The sequence below is a fragment of the Lygodium microphyllum genome, chromosome 9 (genome assembly GCF_053477565.2).
Source record: "Lygodium microphyllum isolate KBCC chromosome 9, Lygodium_microphyllum_v1.1.10, whole genome shotgun sequence".
Classification (NCBI taxonomy): Eukaryota; Viridiplantae; Streptophyta; class Polypodiopsida; order Schizaeales; family Lygodiaceae; genus Lygodium; species Lygodium microphyllum.
This window is the reverse complement of record NC_141143.1, coordinates 140036947-140064196: the sequence shown is the minus strand read 5'-3', so window position 1 is coordinate 140064196 and position 27250 is coordinate 140036947. Positions and strand designations below refer to the sequence as shown.

Genomic DNA, 27250 nt, shown 5'->3' with positions numbered 1-27250 from the left:
CCTGTCTGGACGGCGCTTCAAGGTCAGCGATCATTTGGCAAAGCCAGGTTTCTATTGGGTCAAAAGGGTTTATTCAAGGCTACCATTTCCAGGGATTTCAACAGCAGATGCGCATACAGGAGCGCGTTTGCTTTTGCATCAGGAATCACGGTCATTGTTCCATATCTGCCACATCTTAATTTCGCTCCTGCAGCTCAAACAGCTGAAAGAGCCAACCTTTTGTAGTTCTTCTGGGCTTTGCCTCGAAAGCCACGCAATGAGCAACCATTCTTGTGCTTGCACAATACAGAAAACTTCCGCAGGTCTAGAAAAGGTTGTTAGCTATGCGAGCCCGCAGGTCTACAGAGTACATGCTACTGGGCCAGCTGAACGATATACCCTACAGTCCACTGGATACCTGTGTGGAGGTTATTCCAGGGAGAGTATCAGTGTCCACCAACATGGAAGCTGTTGCAACCTACAATACAAACAGGGGTCCTTGCATGGAAAGGAATCTGTCAGGAATTTCTAGTGTATCAGGAGCGGATAAGGGACCTGACTATCTCAAAAATTATCCAGACAACAGTTTCTCCTCACAGCTTGGAAGGGTTCATAACAGTCCTTTTGAGTGGAGCCCTTGCTTGGCTGCAGATAGGTTTGCATTTTCTGCAGCCGAGAAGCATTTTGTGGGTCCATCAGATCGCTTTCCAGTTGGAACCGAGTATTTGAAAAGTCAGTCTTTTGATTATAGCTTTAAAGTCGGAGATGCCACTATTCCGGCTTCTTCGCTTCTACAGCGGCAGTCCAGTGGCAGCAGTTTTGCAGATAGCCTTCTCTCCAGTGATGTTCCATTATCAACTCTTTCACCAACTGTATCACTAAGCGCAGCTGACTCTGCACTTTTAGGAGGATACTCTGATGACATTTGCAAGAAAGATGGGACCAGACAGCACAATGGCTTGTCTCAACCAAGCTGGGCTCAGCAAACGGAGCAAAGCTATAACTTGCAACTGACACTTGCTCTTCGCCTTGTTGCAGAGGCGGACATTGCTGAAGAGCCACTTCTACTGCCTTCCTTTGGGAAAGAGAATCGTTCAACATCCTGGTCTGCCAGTAGTTCTGTTGGAGCGACAGCTCTTCGGTTTTGGGTAAGCTTCATTTCCGGGCTTGTGTTTGGTCATTTTAAATTTTGGTCTGTATGCTGAAAGATACCCTGATGTATCATACTTTAGTTTATGCCCTAGAAGAGTGGCATTGGCATCTCACATCATTCTTAACTACACCAAAGTCTTGTAAATATGTTGACTTTTTGAGTGGAGCATTTGTGCAGGTCAATTGCAGCCTTAGTTATGCTGACAGAATAGATGATGGGTTTTATTACATTTGGGGAATGAATCCTCACGTCTGGGCGATTTGTAATCAGTCAAATGAAGGGGGTGGCCGTCTACCGACATTGGATTCACTAAGGGCAGTTGACCCAAGAGAGACGTCAATGGAAGTTATTGCTATCGACAAACATGGAGATTCTCATTTATGTGAGCTTGAGAATCAGGCTTTTAATCTTGCTTTTAAGGCTACAAATGCAAAGGAGCTTGCAGAACTGCTGGGAAAGCTTGTTGCGGAAACTATGGGGTATGTGCTGAAAGTATATGTTCATCAAGAGTATGTTTTAACTGGACATATTTTTGCTTTATATACACTGTGCTTGATATTTTTAATAGTCTGACACATAGGTGCCTGTATGTCTTTAAGGGGTGCAGCTTCCACTGACCAAGGAGAACTCAAATCGAAATGGAAGGCTGGTAGTATGGCATTGAAAGAGTGTCTGAACTGTGTTGTGCTTCCAATTGGAAGTCTTTCAGCAGGTGTTTGCAGGCATCGAGCTCTTTTATATAAGGTGGTGATTTCTCATTCTTAATAACTGAAGAGCTATCAATTTTGAATGCATTTCTGATGATTTGAGCATTCTTTCATTCACACTCTGGGACCTTTAGCAAAGGATCAATGGGATATGATATCAGCTTTCCAACCATTAGAAAGCAATCACCTAGAAAATTATTTCTTACTCTATACTTCTCATAGGCCCATTTAAAAGTCATTTTTTTCACAGGTATATGGTATGTAGGGTTCTAAGCTAATGCACATTTTGAGTTGCTTACTCTTGCTGCTCTTTACACAATTTTGGGGCATGGCCAAGGGCAGCAGAGCTCCTTCATAATCACTTGTATATCTTGGATCTGGAGCATGATTTAGGGCCTTAGCCTGTTAACATGGACTGATGAGTTTCAAGCATTCAGTTTTGATAGCTTGTAGGTGGTAGCTGCTTATGTCTGAGAAATGCCTTATCGGCCTTCAAACTGTTCGGTCTGGAGTACAAAGTAGAAGCAACTTAAAGCACTTAATTGGAAAACCTGTTAAGAAATGTAGTGTCTTAGACTGTAACAAAGACTTATGAGTTTAAACAATTAGTTTGAATGCCTCGAGGGTGGTATCAGGTTTCAGGTGCAAGAGTGAAGATGTTTGATTGTGAGTTGTTCGGTAGTCTCTTAAACCTAGAACATTCTTGCAGCCTTTGATTGTTTAACCTGAAATATCATTTCACAGAATGCTTGAATTTTAAGCTTATTGGGTTCTGCCATACTGCCTGTAGGTTCATGGCTCATCTTTGATTGGTTTTTATGTCACTGTTCAATTTCCGAGTAGACAGGAAAGCCATGGCATGTGAGTGCATTGTTTGACAGTAATTATCTCTGCATGAGCTCACTGTTCATACTGCCCTTTCTTCAACTGGCCAGAAACTCCTGATTATGATTATCAACTGGGTGTGATTTCACTTAAAGGTTCAACTGTCCTTGATAGATGAGGAGTTCTTTGATGTTAGCGTAGGATAATTTTCGAAGATTCATTGACAGTTGTGATTAAAGTGCTACCATAGATGTGGTGTCTTGTAACTGGAAAAGGTCAGGCATGGATTGATCTCTTTAGTGTGGTTACTTGTTCTTGATATGGTACATGTATCTGGTGTGCGTGAAGAATATCTACTTTCTTGTGTGCATGATATTTATGATTATTCTATTTGGTGACCAAAATTCTAATGTTGAGTTCTGCAGGTTCTTGCTGATAGTGTGAATCTTCCTTGCCGCATTGCACGGGGATGTAAATACTGTGAGCAGGATGATGGAGTTTCGTGTCTTATCCTTTGTGGAACACAAAGGTATCTCGTTTCTTAGGATAGGACCTTCGTCTTGGTGCTTTAAATTGTGATGCTTTTGAATGGTTAATAAGGTGATCAATGTTCATATAATTGGAACATGTGATCAATGTGCATTTCATTGGGAAAAAGTAATTGGACACAGTTTCAGTTACTGAATCCTTTCTCTGTGTGCAGGGAGTTTTTGGTGGACCTGATTGCTAATCCCGGAGATTTAAGCAGTCCAGAGTCATTCCTTAAATGCCAACCTCTGCCATCAATTGCTTCACCTCTTCGACTCCCGGAGTTAAAAGCATCTGAAGTGTTTGGACATGGTAGTCTAGAGTGGCAGAAATCCACTGACAGCTCAAAAAGTGCCGAAGCTTCTGGGCCAGAGTCTGGATGGCAGCTTGTTGACTCAGGTATCTGTCTTTTCTTCTTACAATCAGGACAGGCAGTTTTCATATTTAAAAGTTTTGGTGAATGGAGCACATTCTTCTGCTGGGTATCTTCTCTCTTGAGTTCTAGTCTCAAATAACAGTAATTTAGTGCAAACCAAACCTTCTTCTTACTCAATGGTGAAGGTTCTTACCACATTCATGTCTGTGCCACCTATTTTAGTATTCAAGTTAAGTATTTATCCGCATGGCTACTTTGTATGCTTGCTCCTCCGTCTTATTGAGGAGCTGCAAGTTTGTTAGATTCTCTCAAAATTTTAATGTTGACATATTGGGTGTTTTTGCTCAGGCCGAAGAGAAAACAATCCTGCATTTCAGCAGTGCATACAGAACAAAGGCAAAAGTGGTACTACTAGTGCAAAGTTAGCGAACACAAGGGTTAGCTGCTTGACTGATAAGGCTGATGCCATACAATATGCACATAAAGCCAAAAATCTGACAAATGACGTCAACTATTCGCGGTTGAAATTCCTTAAAAAAGTGGGAGAATCAGTGTGCGAAACTAAGGATTCTTCTGTTACAAAACAGAGAACTTCTAAAGCCTTAGTTTCTCCTGGGATGCTTAACAAGGATCCTCTCCTACAACAGCCTATGCTGCAAGCTGAGACTCAACCTGAGTTGGAGCTCTCGTTGGCTGAGGTGGACATTCTGGTTGAAAATCAAACAGGCCTCTCAGAAGAACACGAAGGAACTTTGGTAAAAGCCAAGAACTTGGAGCAATCACTTGCATTGGATGGACTGGAAATTGCTTGGGAGAAACTTGATCTGAAGGAACGCATTGGAGCAGGTAGTTAACTCTGCTGGCAACACTTCATTGCAAAGATGTAGAACCAAATTGATGTCTTTTTGTTTATTGCTTCTATATTTGGAATAGATCAATCTGGCAGTATCAGAAAGTGTATTGTATAGGAGTACTGCTTACCGTGTTGGTCGGTTACTTTGCAAGTTATCTTTTTTCTTGAGAAAACATTGTGAACCAGGAGGAGAAAATATGAATGGGAGAACCCAGAAAGACATCACAAAGAGAAACGAACCATTATGAAAGACAAATGAGTAGATCCATCTGAGACATGCTCATGGGCCCCAAATTTGAACAAAGAGAATTTGGATGCCCTTTCACCAGACCATTTATATTGGGGAACCTGGCTAAGAAGCTGGGCTGCATCATGTCACATCATATGAACTATGGAGGGCTGATCCTCTCTTCACTGCACCTCTCATCCTCTCAACCTGAGTGACTGTTCTCTAGGAGCTTTGCCTTGATCCATGCACAGATTCAGATCGTTTTCCATTAAGCCTCCTTGGGTTGTATCCCCTTTACAGAGCATTTCTGTAGACAGAATGTCCATAAGAGTATCTGATTGGTAGATAGCTTTCTAGTCACATAGATTGGTAGTTTCCTGCATCCTGTTATTGTCAGTTTGGGCATGCAGATGTTGTTGCTGCTGATGCAGATCTACTTTGTCAAATTTACTTTTGCACTCCTGGTTCTGCTCTTGGTTAAGTGACCTTGAGGATAGAGGATAAACAGGTGGATTCTTTGATGGTAGCATGTGTGGACCCTATCCATAGCAATATGGAGTAGGCAGAATGGATGATAGGAACAGGGGAGCACCGGTTTGAAGAATTTAGAATGGGAAGCATATTCCTAAATGTCGGAACATTCACGCAGGCATTTCTGTTAGGAATGTTTCTGTCTCATTCCCCTTGTAGGGAATGGGCATGACTGGTTCTTTGGCCCCACCATTTTTAAACTTTTTCCCATTTCAGGTATTATTTTCCTGCTGTCCTGTTTTGTGGCTTCTTACTGGCAGTCTACTCCCACAGACACTTCCATAATTCTCTCTTTCTCAGAGCCCAAAAAGTACAGGCTGTAATAACCAGCCATTAATTTCATCCAATCAGCCTTTGACTTGTTTCCATTTCGAAGTTGTTCAATTTCAAACATAATGAGAATTTAAGAGTTTTAAATCTTACCCATTCTTTAATACATATTTCTCAATACCCTGTGCTTGCTCCCTCTGTACACACTGTTGCTATGCTGCTCTTTGCTCCCTATTCCTCGTTCCATGTTGCTATGCTCTATCAAGTTGTTCGTTAATACCTTTTCTTTATTACCCTGTTCCTGTTTCCTGTCCTTCCTATGCTGTTTCTTACCATTCCTCATTCCATGATGCAATGCCCTATCAAAGTGCTGTTGTGTACATAGTGGGCAGTCCCCTAGCAGAGTAAGGGATCTGGATTGTTTTGAATTGTTTGTGATATTATTCTAATAAGCCAGCTGTCCTGGATGGGAATGACTTTCCTTAAATGGGTCAAACCCTTCCAGGTAAATGTGGTGCTCTGGTATCATGACTTTGTTAAGGGATATCTCTTTTGTTTCCTTTGAAGCACGAATCGCATTGTGAAGTAATACATAAAGGATAAAACGTTTCTTAGTTTGCTGTATGTTTGGCTGCAAGTTGCACTCTTTATTGCCTTCAAATGTTAAGTTTATTCTTTTCTAGTTTAGATCAATACCCATAGCATTATTGGAATTCTTCTTTTGATTTGTTGCCCAACATGATACCAAAGTTTTAAATATGAATGTGCTTTTAAAAAACTTGTGGTTTGCACAAGATCATGTATTGGTTTTGAAGGATTTTCTTTGTACTTGGAAGTTCTTTTGTGATGTTTGTTTTCGTACTGTGTACTTTTCTCTTTTATTTCTTTGGCTTCTAATTCTTTTTAATGAAACATATTTTTACCAATGCTGGAAAATTGTACGCATCTTGCTAGCTTTGAATATTGTATAGTAAGCTTATGCTATTCGGTGACTTCTTCACAGAAGTTTTAAAAGCGTTGGACTTCATGCTTTCTAGGTTTCATTTCTCTGCAGTCCTTGATCAAATTGAAGTTTTGTATGGCAGGCTCATTTGGTACAGTGCATCGAGCTGATTTGGATGGATCTGTAAGTGATTTATATCCTTTACGGTGGTAGGGCTTAGTGAGTTGACTTTGTCAGTCTGAAATCATAACTTAAATTGAACAAGAGCATGTGAAAGAATGGATCTGTAAGGTGGTAGGGCTTTGTAAGTTGACTTTGTCATTCTCAACTCTCAACATGTGCTTTGATGTGGGGTGTGACTAGGGAGTCCGCTTTAAAATTATTACACTGGTCATGAATGCTGAAAAGTTTGATTGACATGATAGGGTTTTTAGAGGTTTGATGGAGTGCACTAGTAGGTGGTTTGGTATGCTAAAAAGTGGGATGCTTTCCATGAAAGTGGGTTGTGACTGTCGTTGAGCTAGAGGTAATATCCTAATACCCCCTTTGCAATGGCATGTTGGGAACAACATGGAGATGTGAACTCAAATGAAGATGAAAAAGAGTACAATGGAGGTGGTGTGAGAAAATCCACCTCTGAAGTGCCAAAGCGGTGGGATCTTGATCAAGGTTGCTTCAAGGTAAAACCTTGATGAAGAAATTAGCCACTTTGCTGGTGTATTTGAGCTTGATTATTGCTTGCTGAATCCTACTCCTGAACAAAATGGTAGTGGATGCTCTTTGCTTGGTCCTTGAATGGAAGATCAAGTTCAATATCAATGCCATGGCACTCTAGGTTCTATGTAGAGCTTACGGGTGGTTGCTGGGGATAACTGAAATCCTTCGTAAGCTGTCTCAAATATTGACTCTGTAGTGTAGCATTGGCTGACATGCTACCTTCGTCAGCATAACCATGAAACACGTTTTGGAGACCCTGAAACATGAAGTTGCCGAAATGGGCTGAAATGTTCTGGCTAGCCTGAAATGTACCTTGGTTTCACTTGTTTTACTTGCTTGTTTATTCTTGCTCCCCAACAACCCAAATGAATCTTTTGTGGCTGCATCTTCTCTCTCCTCGAACTCTTTTGGGTGACTGTACGGTGCCAGCAAGTCTGTGCATGCCCTTCTCTGCACTGGTTGCTTCAGTTCGTAGGCCTGGGGCCTGGCCGCCCTCTGTGCGACCTCAGCAGGCCTCCTGTGCTTTGTCCACCGCTGTGCAGGAACAGCTTGTTCCTCTGTGCCAATTGCCGCCCTGCCTTAGGCTGTACTTTTCTGCCTTCGCTTGGTTCCTGGAGTTGCCTGTGTGCTGACTGCAGCTTGCCTGGCCTGGGACTCTACTTCAGCCACCTCCTTTGAATGTGCTGTGATTTGCGGAAGACTCGCCTCTGGGACTGTATCAGTGATTCAACAGCAGCCCACACTGTTGTGATAGAGCATTTCAGCAGCTGAAAGGGGATGGCTGACAATATCTGAATATCGAGATCCCGCATCATGCTAGAGCTCAACACTGTCTTCATAGATCAGGTGGTGGATGCCTTGGGGCCTGATTCGGATGATGAAGAGTGGGAAGAAATGGTTCCTTGTATCGAGATGGCTGCCCCCCTTCTGATGTCCAGCCCGCCGCTAATGTTCAACCCCCCCATTAAATGCACTAAACATGTGCTTGAAGCAGTGATGGAATGTAGTGAGCATACCAATGATGATGTTATGGCTGATTCTGATGATGAAGAGTGGGAAGAAATGGTTCCTTGTATGGAGATGGCTGCCCCCCCTTCTTATGTCCAGCTCGCCGCTAGTGCTCAACCCCCTTGTTAAATGCACTAACATGTGCCTGAAGCAGTGATGGAATGTAGTGAGCATACCAATGATGATGTTATGGCTGATTCTCAAGCCCCTCCACAATCCGAGCATGGTGCTTATTCTTATGTATAGGTGACTTATATGGTTGAGGAGTCCCAGGATGTGGATTGGGAACACCTCTTGGAATTTGCTAATATGTTGTTGGGAGAATATGTTCAGTACAATCACGAATCCTTTCCAGCCTAGGATAAAGAGGATGTGTTGGATGCTACTGTGGACACCAAGAGTGTTCTAGGCTCTTTTTTAGCCTTTTATGAAAGAGCGGTCATTCTCTTTTTCACCTGTAGGATATGGGTGCTCTCTTGGATTTGCCAATGGCTAAACTCCATTTTGCAAGGTGATTATGTAGATGAAATTGTTAGCAGTCTAGTCAGCTCATGTGTGAGTTTGGGCTATGCTTGACATTATTGGGTATTCTAGGCATTTCATTGTGGTTGTCTTAGTGATTATTTAGGCATTTATTGTGGGCCGACCAACATTAAATGTTGGTTGACCAGCTACCATATTTGGCATATTTTGAGCCTATTTATTCAGTGGCTCCTCCTCTCATATAGTCATCATCATTCTTCGGATGGTCTTTCTTGTTGGAGAGAGGAGTCGGTGCCGGTGTTCTTCTGTTTTCTTTCTCTTTTGTCTTGTGTCCAATAGTTTATTTTAGCACTTGTCTACGCTTCCATTGCTGCACGAGTTCTAACATGGTATCATAATGCAAAATCTAGGTTCTTGCTGCGATTTTTTGCTGATTAGAAGTCTTTCTTCTCTTGCTGATCAGGCCTGCGTTTTTCAAACCAGCAACCTGTGTTTTCAGCTTGTGTCTGGATTTCAGCCTACAATCGTCAGTTTGCTGCATTCAATGCTCCGTCAGCTTGCATCTTTCATTTTCTACGCCTAACTGTGGCTGGGCGACTGTTTGTATAGGTCGTTTTTATTGTTTTGGGTAGTTTTTGACTGGTTTTTTTTTCCATTTTGCAGCAATTCGCCTTCGTTTTTGATCAGATTTTTGGTTACATTGCATGTGAACTCTCGTTTTGTGAAGTCTTTGTTGTTGTTTTGGCTATATTCCCCTTCCCTATACCTTCTATCCTCTATCTTCTCTTCTTATTCTCCCCCAATGGCTCCTTCGTGCACTTCTACCAGATGATAAGTTACATGGACCTGACTATCTTATATGGAGTGTTGTGATGAAAGCATGGTTTGTACTGAAGCTAATTTGGTACATTGTATGTGGAGCTATTTCTCGGCCTCAGTATCCTTTTCCTCTTCCTCAAGATTTTGATGAGGACAACCATGAGGAAGTTGTGCTTATATGGGATTCGGACGATGCACGTGCGTATTTTGCACTACTTCGGTGTATTTCTAAAGAAGTTCTACCGGCAGTTATCTCCTGTAGGACATCCCTAGAGATATGGTCGAAGCTTCAAATGTTTTAGGAGGCATCTTTCCCCATGCATGTTGTGATTCTTTATGGCCAGCTTCAACGGATGAAGTTTGAGTTGAAGGATACCATTGAGTCATTTTTGTTGCATATTACACAGGTACATGACCAACTTCGACACATGCAGTCTACTCTTCCAAAAACACATCTAGTGGGAACAGTACTTTGCAAGCTTTCCTTGGAGTTTAATGGAGTGGCGAATGCTTTGGGCGTGCAGATATCCTCTACACTTATGAGCTTTCCATATACGTCCTTGATAGTGCTCGAGCATGAGGTATCTTTGCGTTTACATGGGAGGCTCTCATCTCATTATGGAGGTTCCAGTGAGGCCTTTGCAATTTCAGAGAGGGGTGACAAGAAGAAGAAGTCAAAGGCCGAGTGTTATCACTATGGTAAGAAGGGACATTGGCGGAAGGATTGTAAGAAGTTAGCAGCCTCACGAAAGGAGGAGGAGAAGCGGAAGACGCGAGATGCAGACTCCTTCAACGAGCCATCCTCTTCCTTAGACTCTGACTTTGATCCTCTGGCCCAAGGAAAGTCCAAGGATGGCCGGGATTTACTTCTTCACATTGAGGGAAGGGCTTGACTTCCCCTTTCTCTATTGCTTTCTAGTCCAGGTGATGTAGTCATCTCTTAGGACTCTTTAGTGCTAGAGATGGAGTGTGAGAGGGTGGTGAGATGGGGCAGCTACGCCTCATCTATACAGGTATATTGGTGCATAGGTTCTAGATAAGGATGTACTTGACGTATCGATTGCAGTCTGGCAAATTCAAATCTTGGAGCTGGGATTGACATTCAGGTTTATGGTGGGATGTTTCTCTGATAGAGGGCAGGATTGGCTCCTAGTCTTGAGCTCATATGAGGAGACACTTTGGTGGTCTTAGCCTAAGGCAAGGAATCCATGGTTACATATATTCTGACGCATTTTTGACAGGATGGTCTTGTATGCTATGCTTCTAAGTGTCCTACCACTTTTATATCTCATGACTTGTGGTTGGACATTTGTCTTGTGCTAATCCCCTTTTTCTTTTTGCACTAATTTTCCCCTTGTTTTTGGATATCAGTTTTCTTGGCTGTAAACTCTTATACAATAGTTGAAAGTAGCCTAAAGTTGATCCCATCCATCTCCATCATTATCATCTACTCCTCTATTATCAAATATCTCCATATTACCTCTTCTTTCATTACTATTTTACAAGACAATAGATATGTAATTCATTGTAGTAGCTCTTTCTCGGGCTCTTCTTCAATTTCAAAAACAAGAAGAAAGCCATATTGATATATTATTGTTCCTAAGTGGAGAAAGGTTGATTTCTCCTCGTTTTACTCTCATCTTGTAAAGAAATTAGTGGTTTTTGTCACATAATAAGTGGTTCGCGTGTCCATGTATATCTTTACATGATCTTGTGAAAGTGAAAACTACTCGTTTTTGAATCTCAAGTTAGTCTAATTGAGCTCTTTTCTAAAGAACTTAGGTTAAGTAAAAATATATTGCTTCAAGGGGGGTTACCCATCTTCAATCCTCAATCTTGTTTTCATTACTTTTATGTTTTATGGTTGTAATTTTTTGAATAATTGCCATATTTAGTTGTAAGTATTTGTTTTCTCTATGTCTTAAAATATTTAAGTCTAAAAAACAAATGAATATTATAATTGTTGGGCATACTACATTGTTCAAGGGATTTATATAATCAAAGTGCCCAAATTTTTGGCAATGATGGCAATGCCTATTTCTTTTAGGGACATTTTGGTAACCTGGTTAATCTTTGAGAGAGTTCACTTTGCTCATCACAAGCTGAGTGGGTGTTATTGTATTTCTTTCCACCCCCTTGCTTTCCCTTATAAGGGGTGGAAACAAGGTCCCTCTATAAATGTATAGCAAAGAGGATTTCTTGTGAAGCTAATTGAACAACCTTGGGAAATGTGAAAGCCAATATTCAAATTTATAAAAGGTGAGTAATTATGGATTTGAGATGATTTATTGCATAAAATTGAAATATTGGGCAGCGACTTATTTGTGAACAAAGTGATTTGATTGTCATCTAACTTTGGTAGACTAATGGCGGTGAAATCAATGAGTAGATGCTGATACTTTGCCAACTTTGGCTATCAAGTCATCCCTCTTAGTGATTTTGAACTATTGGGGGTCATGGCGGAGATTATAGTGAAACTTAGGCACGAGTCCTTACAGGAGCTCAACAATTGCCATGGTGTTTGTGCTCTTCCAAGGGCAAGGTGTCTCATATGATGTCCAATGGGGTTTAGGTTGGGGTTTCAACTCTTAAATAAGGTCTCATAACTTTTAGGTGTGAAAAATTACATCGCACAACAAATAGAATTTGAGCAAGAGATAGAGAAAGAGAGTACGTAACAGATAAGAGAACAAAAAATTTCTTTAATTCCAAACAAGCTAATACAAAGATGGCTCTGTCCACCCGCACGCTTCCAATGTGAAGCTTAGATGGCGATCTAGACAAAAGATAAGCGAAGACCTTAAAGCTAGTTGGAATAACTCTGATTGGGTAAAAGGATGGATCATGAAAGCTGTGAAGGGGTTTACCTTTTATAGCATGTGAAGGGGGTCATGAGGGATGACCTTCCACATGCACTTGTGTTTGTTGACCTTGCATGCGCACCTTTACTAGTTGGCTAGGCAATATTCTAGGGAATATTTCCTACCCCTAGCTAAGGGCTACTTCCGTGGCTCTCAAACGCAAAATAGGGGTCCTTGATAACTTCCTTACCTCGCAACTTGATGCGGTGTGCCTTGTGTTGCTATCAACTTTAACTACTTTGTCTAACCCAAAGGCTAGACTTGCAACGGTCACCTTTTGGCCATCCGGTCACATAGACCTCATCTGACATACAAGTCAGGACGCACCAATGTCCATGCTTACACATGGCTTCTCCTCATAATGGGGCCTTATAATTTTGAGCACCATGGATCATTGGTGGCACCTTACGAGGGTAGGGCATTGAGGTGCATTAAGTTTGACTAAGTTATAAAGCTTGACTCTTTGACATGATCTTATCAATAAATGCATGCTTGGCCATAATGGATGCATTGAAGGTTATGTGAGATGTTGGATAGGTGGGTGGCATTGAATAGACTAATGCTCGACTAGGTGCTACACACCACTCGAAGTACATGACATGGTGATTGTAGGTGTTTGCCCAAAGAAGATGCTTGATTTGTGTGAGGTGCTGTTGAGAAACCCTTCACATGCAATTTGCATTCTATGTTTTGCATTTAGGGTTTCGCGTTTTGCGTTTAGGGTTTTATAGTGGACAGCCCCAAAAAGAGGCTGGGTGCCCACAATGGGGTGCCGCCCAACAGTCGGCACCCTCCCTCCGGGCACCACCCTAGACAATCTCTTGCCTATTTATAGGTTGCCTCTGTCACTCATTCTTGACGGCTGATTCATTTAGACTGTCATCTCTTCTCTCGAGCCTCTCCACTACCCTCACACCCATTTAGGAGGACATTGTGATTCGTGGTTGTCTTTATCATCTCCTTGTGCTACGGCACCCTTGTTCCCTTGTATCACATTCACTCCATGATTTAGATCTTCATCATTCCATTCATTAGAGTTTCTTCTCTCTTCTCTTCTCTTCTCAGTGTTTAGCGAGTTCACTTCGTGTTCCTCCTTGCAAACCCTATTGTCTTGTTGGTACGTCGTCTTTTGACAGGTGCATGTGTTGAAAAGATGTAGGATGACCAAGGCAATCTTCTCATGATTGCTACAAGAAATTCAAGTGGTACTAGATGGGAGCAAAATAATAGTATGTCAACTTAAAACTAAAGTATGTGCTAAAAACAATAGGAAAAGGAAAATTAAGCTTTTACTTAAATAGCATTATAATTATAATATGAATACAACTGTCTAATCAAATCATATAAACAAATTTTTTTTCCTCAATTGAAATGAAACTTTGGTATAATCTTGCCATATCAACAATGCCATATCATCAACATGTAATGTCACATGATCATTGCTATGCCATTGTGCCATGATATGGTGACCAAACATGGCTAGTTTTATAGTCAAATGAAATTTCTTGTGCCTTTTGGCACCTTCTTTCCAATGAATTCCGTCTCGATCAAAGACCTTGATTCCCAAATCCTCCATTGCCCAAAACTGCAAAGTCTACATTGTCCATCATACAATCTTGTACACTTAACCAATTTCTTAACCCCTCTAATACTGTACATTAGGTTATACTTTGATACATTAGGGTAAGGGCTCAGAGACAGAGGCAATGTACATTAGCATTTTACTAAAATTACTAATGGTTGTAACAATGAAGATCTTTTCATTGTCTTATACTTTATTTTAGTATCTAAAATTGTTTGTTACTTTGATCAGTATACATAGGATTGTATGCTATAGAATGCAGTATACATCATGCACGATTGTGTCTCTCACATTGAGCAATCTCTTAGCTGTCTTCTATTTTTGATTTATATGCATAGATCCTCTATTATAAATTAGAGTGTGTATCACTTCAAAAATGAGGAATACTTTGTGGAGATATGCTAGGGTTTACCGAAGAAAACACTGAGTGTATGACCACAATTGAAACATAGAGATCTCAAACACAAATGCAAAACGTGAAATGCAAAAACTCAAAATACAAATAGAGAAGAGAGAGAACTCTGAAGTGAATGAATGAATGCTGTAAATGAAGGAAAAAGTGTACATGATGCACAAGGGCAAATCTGTCCAACCACCAATGGCTCTCATGGGTGTGGGCTGAGGAGGTGTCAATGTGTGACGTCCATCGGAGACAGATATTGAGTGCTGTAACCACCAGTCAAAGCTGAGATAAGGCTGAGAGTGGAAGGACAGCAGGCTGAAAACCAAAACGCAGTAGTTGCTGGGGTTGGAACTGGTAAACATAGCAATGTAACTGCCTAAAGATGCTGACAGCTGATCACGGGAGGTAGTAGGGAGCTAAATGACAGCATAGGAAGGTGAAAATGATGCTAATTGGGCCGGCAGTACATTAAGCGCAAGTTGCAGCATGCACTAGAAGTGTCTAGGCAGTAGGATGGCCATAGTGGACAAGGTGCTAGGGGTTGCCGCTGGAGGGAGGGCTTATGGCTTGTAGCTGATGGCCTGAAACCTGCATGACAAGGGATGGGCTGAACGGTTGGGCAGCTTGTCTATTTATAGATGCAGAAGGATCCTCCCAAAGTAGGGCTTTGCTTATGGGACATAGAAGCTCTGTAGGACCGCACACCATTTAATGAAACTTTTGTAATGTATCTGTTTTGGGGCTGTTTTAAAGAGCTAATCAGTTTGTAATCATTTTTAGCTCAACATACGCATGGCTGGCAAATGCTCTTTTTAATAGTTATGCTTGTGAAATCGTGTTATGGCGCATTTGTTAACCAGTTCAAGGATAGGTAGACTTCACTTCTATAGAAAAGTGTATTAAAATATAACAAACTTAGCTAATATACATGTAAAGTATGGAGTGATAGAGGATTTCCTTATCTTTGATATCGTTTTCTTTCTATGCAATGTCTCAGGATGTAGCAGTCAAGGTCTTTATTGAGCAAGATTTTTTTGAGGAGCGGATAAAAGAGTTTATGCGAGAGGTAAGCATGTTGTATTGTGCATGTGTCATGTTCTCTTGTTCTGATATAGATTATTGCTTATATACTGTGATCATTGGTCTAAGCGCAGATGTGGTTTATATGTCTTGGTGCATCTTGGATTGTCTTTCTCTGGTCATTATTCTATCTTATTTTTCTGGCTAATTTTGAATTCAGCCTATCAATTGCTGTGATGTATATTGCATTAAAGTTTTTACCTTGTTAATTGGTATTTGCGACTTTTTTTTTGGGTTTATGAATTCTTCCAGGGATTATACTTGGTCTCACAAGTATTCCACTATATCATTTGAGGAAAGCATTGTTGTAACTTTGGATCCAGTAAACGCTAGAAATGACATGTCATGCTAATTACGTGTGGATTGTAGACATTGAATACAAAAACATGTCAAAGGGAATCTTTGTGTTTAACCATCACTAGCAGTTCCCATATATCTAGGATTGAAAATTATGTGAAACTTCTTCAGAATTGAAGCCAACATGTTGCATCAAAGCTCTCTTGCTACTTGCGTTATGCACAGCAAAGACATTCACTATGCTTGCTTACTAAAGTGGGAGGACTAGGCTGAAAGTTAAGCTCCTGTGCTTAGCTCATATGAGCTTAGTCACTCTCATGGACAGACTTCCTTTTATTGTAACCTAATATATGTGTATCTTAGTCTTTCATTGACAAGATTGCTGATACTTTGAATTCTGACTGAGTCTACTATCCATAATCACTATCTTTCATACCAAATCTTTGAAAATATCTTTCTTCAAAAGGATCCTCAAGAGGTTGATATTACATCTTTCATCTCCCCTTATGTTAACATCGATTGAAACTGCTTTTTTTCTGCATTAGATTTGAGTGCACAGAATGAGATTGTTTTTTTGTGTCTTGATGTTTGCAGAGGGATGTGTGAACACATGGTGCCCTTCTGCTCTAGTGAGCAGCCCATAATCTGATGATCTAGTCATAAATTGTCCAACTTATTTTATTCCAAACCTGAATCCTGGGACTCCTTACTTAGACATGTGCCTTTGTTGTAATACATCCTTCGATTAAATCTAGTCTCCAACGAGGATCCATGGCATAAACTATGTGAGCAGCATGTGTTGTTAACAAGCGTGAAATTGAAATGCTTGATGTTTTCTGGTGTTTTGCTAGAATGCCTAGCTCAAATGTTGTTAACAAGCGTGAAATTGAAATGCATGATGTTTTCTGGTGTTTTGCTAGAATGCCTAGCTTAAATGCTAGAGGCTCTGTATTTTCTATATCCTTATTACTATTTCATCTGCTTATTTAGTGTTCACCTATTCAAGGATAGTAACTTTCTACTTGGTTTACATTGTTTGGAAGCAAATAACTTAATCAGCAAACGATATTGTAAAGTGAAATTAGTTTGGTCACAACTGTGAATGAAACAAGAAGCATTTGCTTTTGAGATATACTTGGAGAATTGAAAATGATGAAGAGTAATATTGCTGTTTCTACCTAGGCTTTTTGAGTAATTCTGTGGAAAGAATTTTGATCAGAAACAGAAAGACTTTGTGCCTATAGCCATTTTTGGTGACAGGCACAAGTGTCTGTCTAAACATTACTATATGTGGTAGACACAAGAAGAAGTGGAACCAGAATTTGAGGCATTTTTATATCTTCCTTGAAAGCATAGGTTACAGGGTTGTAATTAGTACATGTAATGAGTACATAAAATGGGGGTCACGCCATGAGGCCCAACTTGTAGAAAGTGGCCATTTTTGGTAGGTGAGGTATTGCAAACATGTGATGTGGCATGAGATATGGGTGCACACATGCTGTAATGTGAAAGAGCACAGTTAAATAGTATTTACTGTTTTATGAACTTAGGTGGCATAAAATTCTATTTCGCCCTTGCTCCTCCTGCAAGTGAGTAAAGGGATCAGCCTTTGCAGTTCCACTCTAAGAAAGCATGTGCAAGTTTGCATCATTAATGTTGCACCATTTGATGGAGATAATATTATTGTAACAGCTCCACAACTGGTGCAAACAAAAGGAGCTGATAACTTGGCTTAAAGTGTGGATAGCTGATCTCTAAAGTCAAGCCCACTTGATCATAAACATGCCCACTCATTGGACCAGTGCATATTTGGAAGCAATCCAGCATCTAGAATTTGAAAGAAAATTGAGTGGAGGAGAATGAGAGAGAGAGATTGCTTACTTTGTTCTTTTGACTGTGATGTCTCAGATTTTATGGACGATGGCCCCCCTTATCTTGTAATCATGTAATCTTGTACTTTTTTTGGTAATTAATACGATTAGCTTTTATGAGAGAGAGAGAGAGAGAGAGAGAGAGAGAGAGAGAGAGAGAGAGAGAGAGAGAGAGAGAGAGAGAGAGAGAGAGAGAGAGAGAGAGAGAGAGAGAGAGAGAGAGAGAGAGAGAGAGAGAGAGAGAGAGAGAGGCTGTCGATGGCGGACCGTGGTCGCTGCTGTTTGCCCTTCGTCGGGTGAGCTCGTCCGTCGCCTGTCTTGGGCGCGGGGGTCCCTGCCGTCGCCCTTCTGTCACATTTGTAGCTGCCCCGTCTCTGTTGTCTGTGTTGCTGGTCGAGGCTCCGCCTACGTGTGCTTCTCTGTTCCTGCAGAGGCGCCTGCTCCTGTCAACCCTAAACCTGATGACTTGCGTCTGCTTGTCCTTTACTGCAGAGGCGCCCAACTCCTGTAAACCCTAAACCTGATGACTTGCGTCTGCTTGTCCTTTACTGCAGAGGCGCCCAACTCCTGTAAACCCTAAACCTGACCGTCGTCAGAGAGGCAGTGTCCCGGACAGCGTGCCCACTGATATGTACAAAGAGAGAGAGAGAGAGAGAGAGAGAGAGAGAGAGAGAGAGGCCAGCGCCGTTTCTGCTCCCCGTGAGCTCCTGCTTCGACCGCTGACCGGTACACGTAGTAGTACAGCATAGCGGGTCTGGATATGGCTTTTCTAGACCAAACGATGGCAGCTCTTGGCCCGGATTTCGATACAGAGGAACCCGAAGATATGGTTTCTTGCACAGAGGAGCTGCCCCCTGGTCCTAACTTCCAGCCTACGGGCAAACCCACCAAGCATACGTCAGATGAGACAATGGATCATCAGGATCGTTCTTATGCGTAGGTTGCCTCGGATTCTATGGACTCTCAGGATGTTGACTGGGAGCATCTCTTGGAGTTTGCCAACACTCTGCTGGGTGATTATGTGCAACATAATCGGGAAGCGTTTTCTGACTCTGGAATTGAAGATGTTCTTGAAGCCACTGTGGACCCGAAACATGTATTGCGCTCATTTTCAGTGTTTTATGAACGCGCTGTTATACTCTTCGTCATTGGTAGGATCCCAGTGCTTTTCCGTATTTGTCAGTGGCTGCACAGTCTGTTACAAGGAGAGTGTGTTGAAGAGATTTTTGTTGGGCCCAGAGGTTTTTATGAGGTGCTGTTGAAATCTGAGAAGCATCGTGCTGATCTCCTGTTCAAACTGCCATTGTTCTTTGATTGTCGTTTGGTCCATGTTGTGCCATGGCGCCCAATGGCAGATTTTTAGTGCCTGCTTCAACGTGAGTGCCCGGTGTGGATTGAAGTTGAAAATTGCCCGGCGGTCTATTGGCCCCTGTTAAAGGATGCCGTGGCCATGGTGGGCACTGTTCTGGTCCCCCCGAGCCTCAGGGCCATGAGTCGTAACCGTTTATGTATGTTATGGGACACTGCTAGGAAAAGGCCTGCGTGGTTACGTCTTAATTGCTCAGGCATGCATCCTTTGCACTTTCGGTTGCACTGGCGTAACTTTGCAGGGCATTGCTTTTCGTGTGGGAAATTGGGGCATTTTATGGCTGAATGCCTCTTTGTCAACTCATGGTGCACAAACTGATGGCTTTGCACTGAATTAACCATTTCATTGGCTTTCTTAATTGTGGACCCTATCCATAGGGATATTGCTGAATAGTGAACCACACAGTAAAACGGCAATGTGAATAGTATCTCCCAAGCACAGTTCCAGCGCTCTATTTGGTGGCTTAATCCCACCTCTAGATCATATCACAAGCCCATGGATAGATCTCGTGCATGTGTTGCTCCAACCAATTGCAATGAGGGTCACTTTGTTGTGTGCCCATAGTCACTTTGGATTCGTAGTGGCTTGCTCCACAAGGTGTGCCTCCTACAATAATGTGGTACCTTGGTCTCCAATGATGACGGTTGTATGTGGGGCCATAGTCCCCAATTTTCTTCACCACTACCTTTCGATACTCAAACATAATAGTACATGAAACAAGGTTAGTATTTATTTAGATGTCATGATAGAAGAAGCAATAGAAAGCAATGCTCATGATATTTAGAGGGAGTATTTTTACATTACAACATTGAAAACAATGTGATGATGAGAGGAGTGAGCAATAACACCATTGGTCTCCTTGTTTGGGTCCCATGATACTTAAATAGTGCCTTGCCATCTTATACAAGGTTTAGTGGAGGTGGAGGATGGTGCTCCTGTCTCAAAGATGCTGTGGCCATGTGATGAGGATTGACATACGATCTTCATGCACTTGACAATGGGTGTGGAACAAGGTTGGTAAGATTAATGACCATATGTTACCTTCTTGCAGCCGATGCATCTTGGTTTGTGGCTTACACTTGAAGCTCTCACTTCTTTGGTTGTCGATCTTGTACCAAGCCTCATATCGTTGCTAGGCTCGTCTAAGAAATGTGCATAGACCTTGTGGGATCCACTCATGCACCCATAATTGTATGGCTTGCATGTCCATTGGGGTGCTTAATGTTTGCTTCATTCACGATGACCAATCCTTAGGTGTGCTTTGCCCAAGCTACCTTGGCGCATGCACTCATGCGCGCGTGTGCACACACACACACACACACACACACACAGAGGGATCATTGGCAGCTTGATATTGTGTAGCATGTAGGGCTTGTCCCTTGGGAGGATTGGGTCTCATGGCACATCAGTTTTCGTCGTTGCTTTGCTATCCTTTTAGTTCATCTGTGACTCTTGTACTTTTTTAGTAATTAATATAATTATGCTTTTGAGAGAGAGAGAGAGGCCAAACGGGTGTAGCTCAGTCAGTTAAGTTGAATGCATGGTGACCAAAAGGACTTGGGTTCAACTCCCACATTCTGCACGGTCATTTAGTATAGGTGTTTAAAAAAGAGACATTTGAACTTGGGTCAGTGGGTCAATAAAACAAGTGGCTTACCACTAGGGTAGCCGCTTGATGTTATCTGGGCTTCTTAGTGGTATGTTTTTTAAAAATTTTATATGGCCTCATAAAATTTCATAGTCCTTTGTCCTTACTCATTTGATTGGCTCTTGTAGATAGGAGATTCTTTGCTCTTGAGTTTGGCATCCTCCTAATCTCTGAAAGGGGGCTAATTCATTGTGAATGGAAGTGCTGGCCACTTCAGGCTGCTAGATTGGCTTGACAAAGAAATGTAGCGAGACAAATTTAATCAGATGGCCAGATTGAGGTTGTAGACTTCATGTGATGGTGTCATTCTTGGTCAGCCCCACTCTTTATTCTTCCATTCTTTCAGGTGCTTAAAGGATACAACCAGATTTGGTCAACCTTGTAGGAGTAGCTTCAGCAACATACTCCGATTTTTGATTTTCAGCTTGCTTCCCCTTGGTAGGATTGCGCGTTTCTGAAACCAGATGATTTCCTAAAAATGTGAGCTAATGGGATTTACCGTAAGATGGTTGAGGATATCAGATGGGTCACTAAGAAAGCCAACAAACTATGACATGTTCGGGGTAGCAGAGGGAAGCAGTGGGACAAATTTCTTGTAGTGTGGAGGTCCAAGATTCCTTTTGAGGAAAAGTTTTCATATAGAGGCTGCTTATTGTGGGACTTCCCATTGGGGATGTGCTGTTTGCTTGCTAGATCTCTTTGAGACTGATGCATCTTTTGCACTACATGTGATGAGACCTAGATTCATCTTTTCATCTCCTGCCTTGTTGGGAGACAAATTTGGATTCCTGTTTGTGGACCTTTGTGACACAACAGTGAACAGCCATCTGCTCTGGGTTCATGGGCAAGATGCCTTCTTTGACCACTCCTTGCCTCTTCCATTTTTTGAATGGATTGCTCTCTGGCCCATTTGGTGCACCTGTAATGCTTTTATTTTTGATTTGGCCTCTGGTGTTCATGGTCGCCTGGCCCGTGCTCGAGGATTACTGTTAAGACAGATTTTTTCCATGGTTTCGGCTGACTTGGTCCTCACTGACGTGGCTGCTCCATGGCTGCATATTGTTTGCTCCAATCCTGTTGTGCCCCCTATGTGATATTTGTGTGTTGTATTTTGGTAGCCTTTTGGCTTCACTTATGATTGTTGTGATTTTCTTTGGCTGGCCAAAAGGCCTAATGCAAATATTATTATTATTATTATTATTATTATTATTCTTCTTCTTCTTCTTCTTCAGAGAGAGAGCAGCAGGTAGGGCAGCCAGGTGACCCAGGACTGGTTGCATGAAAGAAAGGGTGGGGTGAATTCACGCTTGGGATGTTTTAAATCTCCGTGTTTCTGTGACAAACAGCCCAACCCATTTTTGGAGGGGGGACGTCCCATGACCTTACAAGAGACTTCATCAAAAGCTTTTCTATGTCCCTCCAATGAAATATATTGGGGGCAGCATCCCTTGGATGCCCATCCCCTAGGATTGAGTTGGATGCCTGTCCCCTAAGACTATGTAAGAAACCACCAATCTGATCCTGAGTAAGCAGTACGTATCTGGCATACAAAATTTTGACTAGTGCTTTAGCCAATATGGCTATAAGTGCAGTCAGCAGACACCTTGTTTCTGTAGCAATTACTGCTGACAATGTGCAGCCACCAACTACTATTGCTCCTCAAGGATCCCCCTGTCTATGATCCCTGTTGATAAAGGTTGACACACATCATTGTCCATGAAGGCCAATACATCAATGAGCTATGTCATCAGGTACGGTTTAGCAGCAAGTTTCATCCCTGCAAGTGACATTAATTAGGCTTCCTTCGAATTGGAGGACAGGTTGGATACTTGATTGTAAGGGCCTTTTGGTGGAGCCACTTAGAGGAGAAGTATGGCAGTCTATGTGCAAAGTGTATGGTCTTCCTTGAACATTGAAAGCAACTTGAACATGCCTATGCACGCATTAATGCGTTCATTAATTTAGGGGTTGGGGTCATCCTGTGTTTCTGTAAATGAATTTATATGAATGTGTCATCCAAAGTTTGAGTTGTCACATAAACTGCTGTGCAGTTATTGTTGGAAGCTCAAAAACTTGGTTGTATTTAAAGGATTATTTTTGAACTTGTCAATTTTGTGTCAGGTGGCCATTATGAAGCGGACAAGGCATCCAAATGTTGTTCTGTTCATGGGGGCAGTGACAAAGTGGCCTAATCTCTCGATAGTCACGGAGTATCTTCCAAGGTATGGTTCATTAAGTAAACTTGTTTATCTGTTGCAGCCCTTCAATAGAACAGATATTTGTTTTCTCGTTCATCATCTTGGAGTATGTATTGTTTAGAGGAATGGCAACACAAATGTCCCCTTTTTTGACCCCTCACAAGGCGATTTTTGTAAGTTATACTCCAGATGCTTGTTGAGTTTCATTTTCTCAATGCTTCTCAGTTTTCTTCTTCAGAGGTAGCCTGTTCAGGCTTCTTCATAGACCTGGAATGAGACAGATGCTGGATGAGAAGCGTCGAATTCGAATGGCACTTGATGTGGTTAGTGAGCTTAATTTTGTGACTTGAGTCCCTCAAAAGCATGAGCTTTTAGATCCCTTCTAGTTTTTTGTGATTCCCTTCTTTCAGAATGAGACAAACCTCGCTGGCCATAATTCATCTGCTCAATTGTACAGGCAAAAGGAATGAATTATCTTCATCATCTGAGCCCTCCAATTGTTCACAGAGACCTGAAGTCACCCAACCTGCTTGTGGACAAAGCATGGACTGTGAAGGTAACTTGTTTTGGCCAAGGTGTTGTCAATGTGAATGCTGTTGGAATGGGAGCAGCCTGAAAACAGCTGAAAATGAGTGATGGCATGCTTCAGGTTTGTGACTTTGGGCTATCACGTTTTAAGGCAGAAACTTTCCTTTCTTCACGCTCTGCTGCTGGAACGGTACATTCACAAAACTGCTTTAAATCACATTCAATTCAGTTAATGAGAATTTTGCTCTGATGGTTGCTTTTATGGGAGTTATTTTTAAGTGGCAGGATTCTGACTCTGTCCAAACTGCTGGTTATATTTCTTGTTATCTTATGGGAAATGTTAGTTTACAAAAGTGAGGGTTTAGGGAAGAGTATGTACACAAGTAAACTGTTAGGCCCTCTTCTGGTTCAGGTTGCCAGGGCCCAGACCATAACATGAGAAGAGAAATATGCAAAGCTCAAATCTCAGGACTGGCATCTGAACCACCTCCCAGGCATAGGAACCACCCTTGTTCTCCCCCAACTATGAGTGGGTCTTTACTCCCTCTGGTGTACACAGATATACCCTGGAGACAACCTTCACTACCTTGCTCTGTGCATAGTGCACCCGACGAAGAAATAATCTCCAAGTAATAGGTCAAAATCCTTATCTGAAGGCTCCTAACTTGAGCTATCTCAAACAGTGAACACATAATGTGGACCAATCAATGCTTTTATTGCATGAACATGTAAAAGACTGTAAACTAAAAAACTGATCCTTTAAGAAGGCTTGACCAGGTGCTCGTTTTTAAAACACCACTTTGAGGAAGTCCTATGCCCACACCAGTTTCTGAACGTGGCACAAGCACTTTGTTCTTTTCTTAAAGGGTCTTGGGCTCATTGCTTGTTTATTGTAAATTTCATTAGTGAAGGAGTGTCTTTGTCTGCAGTTCATTAAAAGGGGCCTCGAAGACCAATGAAGTTTGTAGACAGTTTTGCATATCTTGTTATATCCTTCAATTAGAGTTGTAGGTATTACAATAGCTTCAGTGTTAAACTTTGTATGCAAATAAGTTCTACCCCCAAGTTTTGAGCTCTGCAATGTTCTAGCTTTATAATCGTCTGTTTTGGCTGTGTTCAGGCTGAGTGGATGGCTCCAGAAGTTTTGCGAGATGAACCTTCAAATGAGAAGGCTGATGTATATAGCTTTGGTGTAATTCTATGGGAAATTTTCACTCTGCAACAGCCATGGAGTGGTCTGAGCCCTGCACAGGTCCAGTTAAAGCCTACATCAGTATAGAGATGATCCTGCATTGCTTTTTATGTACCAATTGGTTACGCAAGCATCAGTTAATGCTGAAATGTTGTAATGCTTGTTTAGTGATCTTTTGTTTTGTCTCACTGGTAGCAGCTACTTCATTTATAGTATTGGATGATATGCTAATTGTACGCGAAGTTCTCATGATCCATTTGTTAGTCAGACGCATTTGACGACGATATGCTGAGTAGATGCAGTTAACTGACTTAGCCACTTCAGTGAGAGACCATTATGCATGCATTTAAAAGTGCATCTGATGAGAATGTACAGAATATTTGAACATAATGTAGTTTTTTGGTTGGCTTGAGTGTATTTAAGACCAATGAATGATATTATTTGTGCCTGAAAATGTCTCGCTAAGGTTATGAGTAGGCACCCAGATCCCACCCATGTGGGCATGATGGTGGCAATGGAACAGATTCCAAAGAAATAAGGATTTAGGGAGGAAAGAGAAGTAAGAGAGCCAAAGAAGGGGTATAAGGAAAGCTCAATGCAGCTCTTCAAATAGAAAAGAAGATTGTAGAAAGTGGTTGTGGGCGAAAGATGAAGGGCAGCAGGTTTTGCAGGTCACAAGATGGCTTCAATTGGTGACGTCGAAAAATGGTGATGTTTTGCAATGTCATTATTCACCTGTTTAGGGTCTCCTAGAACTCTGTCCAGGCAAAATGCAACTAACAGACAAACTTGAGATGTCCTGAGCATGCAGGCAAGCAGACACACACAAAAAACCCCAATTTGACTTTGCTTTTTCACACTATCTGTCACTTTTCCCTTGGGGACACCGTTTTTGTTTGGGTGTTCTACACACACTTATGCCAATGTCTGTCAGTTTTCATACAAGATTTTCCCTGGACACACGAATTTTGAATTCAGGTACTTACACACCTACACACTTTTTGTCTGTTGTGGTTTTGTGTCCTGAGCTTGTAGGAGTGCTGTATATACTTGGAAATTGTGTTCGTGCTACAAACTCATGTACATCAAATCTTATTTCCTGTTGCAACCATGTGTTTATAGACTTGGGTTAATTACATAAAGTGGGTGTATTTGTAGGTATTGATACGGTTGTGTGTGTGGATGTGCCTGACCTGATGTGTTATCTCAAATGAAGGATTGACTTCTTTTGGATGTTTTTATTGATTTTGTCGTACTTTCTCATGACCTTCACCGCTACACTTTTTCTTGCTTACTGGACATCCCACTTTGATTCTATCTACATCGTTCCATTGGTCATAATATTCCAGCTAGTCCAGAGATTGGTTGAGGTTATTATGAATTGGGTCTTTGTCATATGGTCTTATGCAAGCCACCACCAGCAGGTGTGAACATAACCCTGTGCATGAAAATGTGTGGACTGATGTGGAGCTTGGTGCAGGTTGTTGGAGCAGTTGGATTTCAGCACAGAAGGCTTCAAATTCCCAAAGATATGAATCCAGATATAGCAGCCTTAATCGAATCCTGCTGGGCAAAGTAGGTTATTTGCATCTTTTATTTCTTTTGGGGTAGCTCTTTTTATTACGTATTTGTTTATGGGAGGGCATGTGCATAAGTGGTGCTCATTTACTGCCTGATAACTCTATTGCATACTCTCTTCTTGCAGTGATCCACGGCAACGTCCATCATTTGCAAGCATAATGGATGCCTTGAAACCATTGCAGAGGCTCACAGGAACTTCAGCTGTAGCAGCTTCCTGATTAAGCTCCTTTTTGTTGTTTTTGTCAGTGGAACTGGGTTTCATTGTTAGCCTGTGTCTGACCTTTATGACAGTGTTTAGGATGCAGTAGCCACTGGCAGTTTTTGGCTGCTAGACCAACATATTTCCATGGCCTTGGTATGACAACTTCTACGGCTTTCAATATCCTAGTAAGGCACTGTTCAAGTGGTATTTTGTAACCATGCAGGTTCATGTAGTCTTTGCTGTTTCATTATGACATGACTGGCCTTACAATTCAGATTTTTCTCAGTGTTCTGGGATTGTGTGCATGAATTTCTCTCCTCCCAGAAATTGAGACAGTTTCTCTAACATGTTGATGTGCTTGACTTATTGTTTTATTATTTATTTGGCAGGCTTTTTGTAGAGCTCTTTAGAGAGCTACGATTTTGCAGTGAGCCCAGTCAGACACTACCACCACATTCCAACAGTGACTCAACAAATGGGCAGGATATGTATTTTTAACCAACACGTACATGGAATTTTATTTGAATTGTTTGTTTTGTTTTTCATGTACTTGCCATACCTGTAAATTGATAAAATGGACAATGCGTAAATGACAAGGCATGCCTTCTTTCACAGTTCCTTAGGAGGACAGGTAGCTCGTCTTTATCTTTCATTCTTACTCACCCAATGGATCTGTAAGGATGAAGGCAACTTTGCATTGTACTTATCCAGTTGCCAAAGGTGGTGGTATCACGTTTTGCTAAGGGTACCACTGCCAATACATGGTCAACTTCAGAACTGTTATTGCACCTCTACTATATGCTTGAAACTAAGGTTGAGCTCTCAAGGCCTCAGCATAAACATATCGTAAGCTTGCAGATCACTGCTTAGTAGATTTGATCGTATAACACCTTTTCTGAGGCACAATTTAATACTTCTATCTTAATAATCACGAGGATCATGCTTCCATCACCAATTTTATGGGGTTCTATTGCATTCTCCGAAGCACATTGTGGATCTAATGCCCTGGTTGCTGTG

General features: G+C 41.6%; 1 protein-coding gene across 2 annotated transcripts; it reads left to right on the top strand.

Annotated features, from left to right (window-relative positions):
* Positions 1-323: 323 nt before the first annotated feature.
* On the top strand, positions 324-27045 carry LOC148031647 (serine/threonine-protein kinase CTR1-like). 2 transcript variants are annotated; one of them, XM_087685237.1, is made up of 16 exons: positions 324-1127; positions 1310-1611; positions 1732-1876; positions 3090-3193; positions 3368-3591; positions 3917-4414; positions 6537-6577; positions 15265-15333; positions 22654-22754; positions 22969-23053; positions 23188-23286; positions 23380-23448; positions 24379-24510; positions 25931-26025; positions 26156-26386; positions 26623-27045. In XM_087685237.1, the coding sequence occupies exons 1-15, from the start codon at positions 324-326 to the stop codon at positions 26247-26249; spliced, it is 2862 nt and encodes a 953-aa protein (XP_087541363.1). In that variant the 3' UTR covers positions 26250-26386; positions 26623-27045. The 2 variants fall into 2 exon arrangements, with proteins under 2 accessions (XP_087541363.1, XP_087541362.1); XM_087685236.1 differs by having other exon boundaries at positions 26156-26418.
* Positions 27046-27250: the final 205 nt, after the last annotated feature.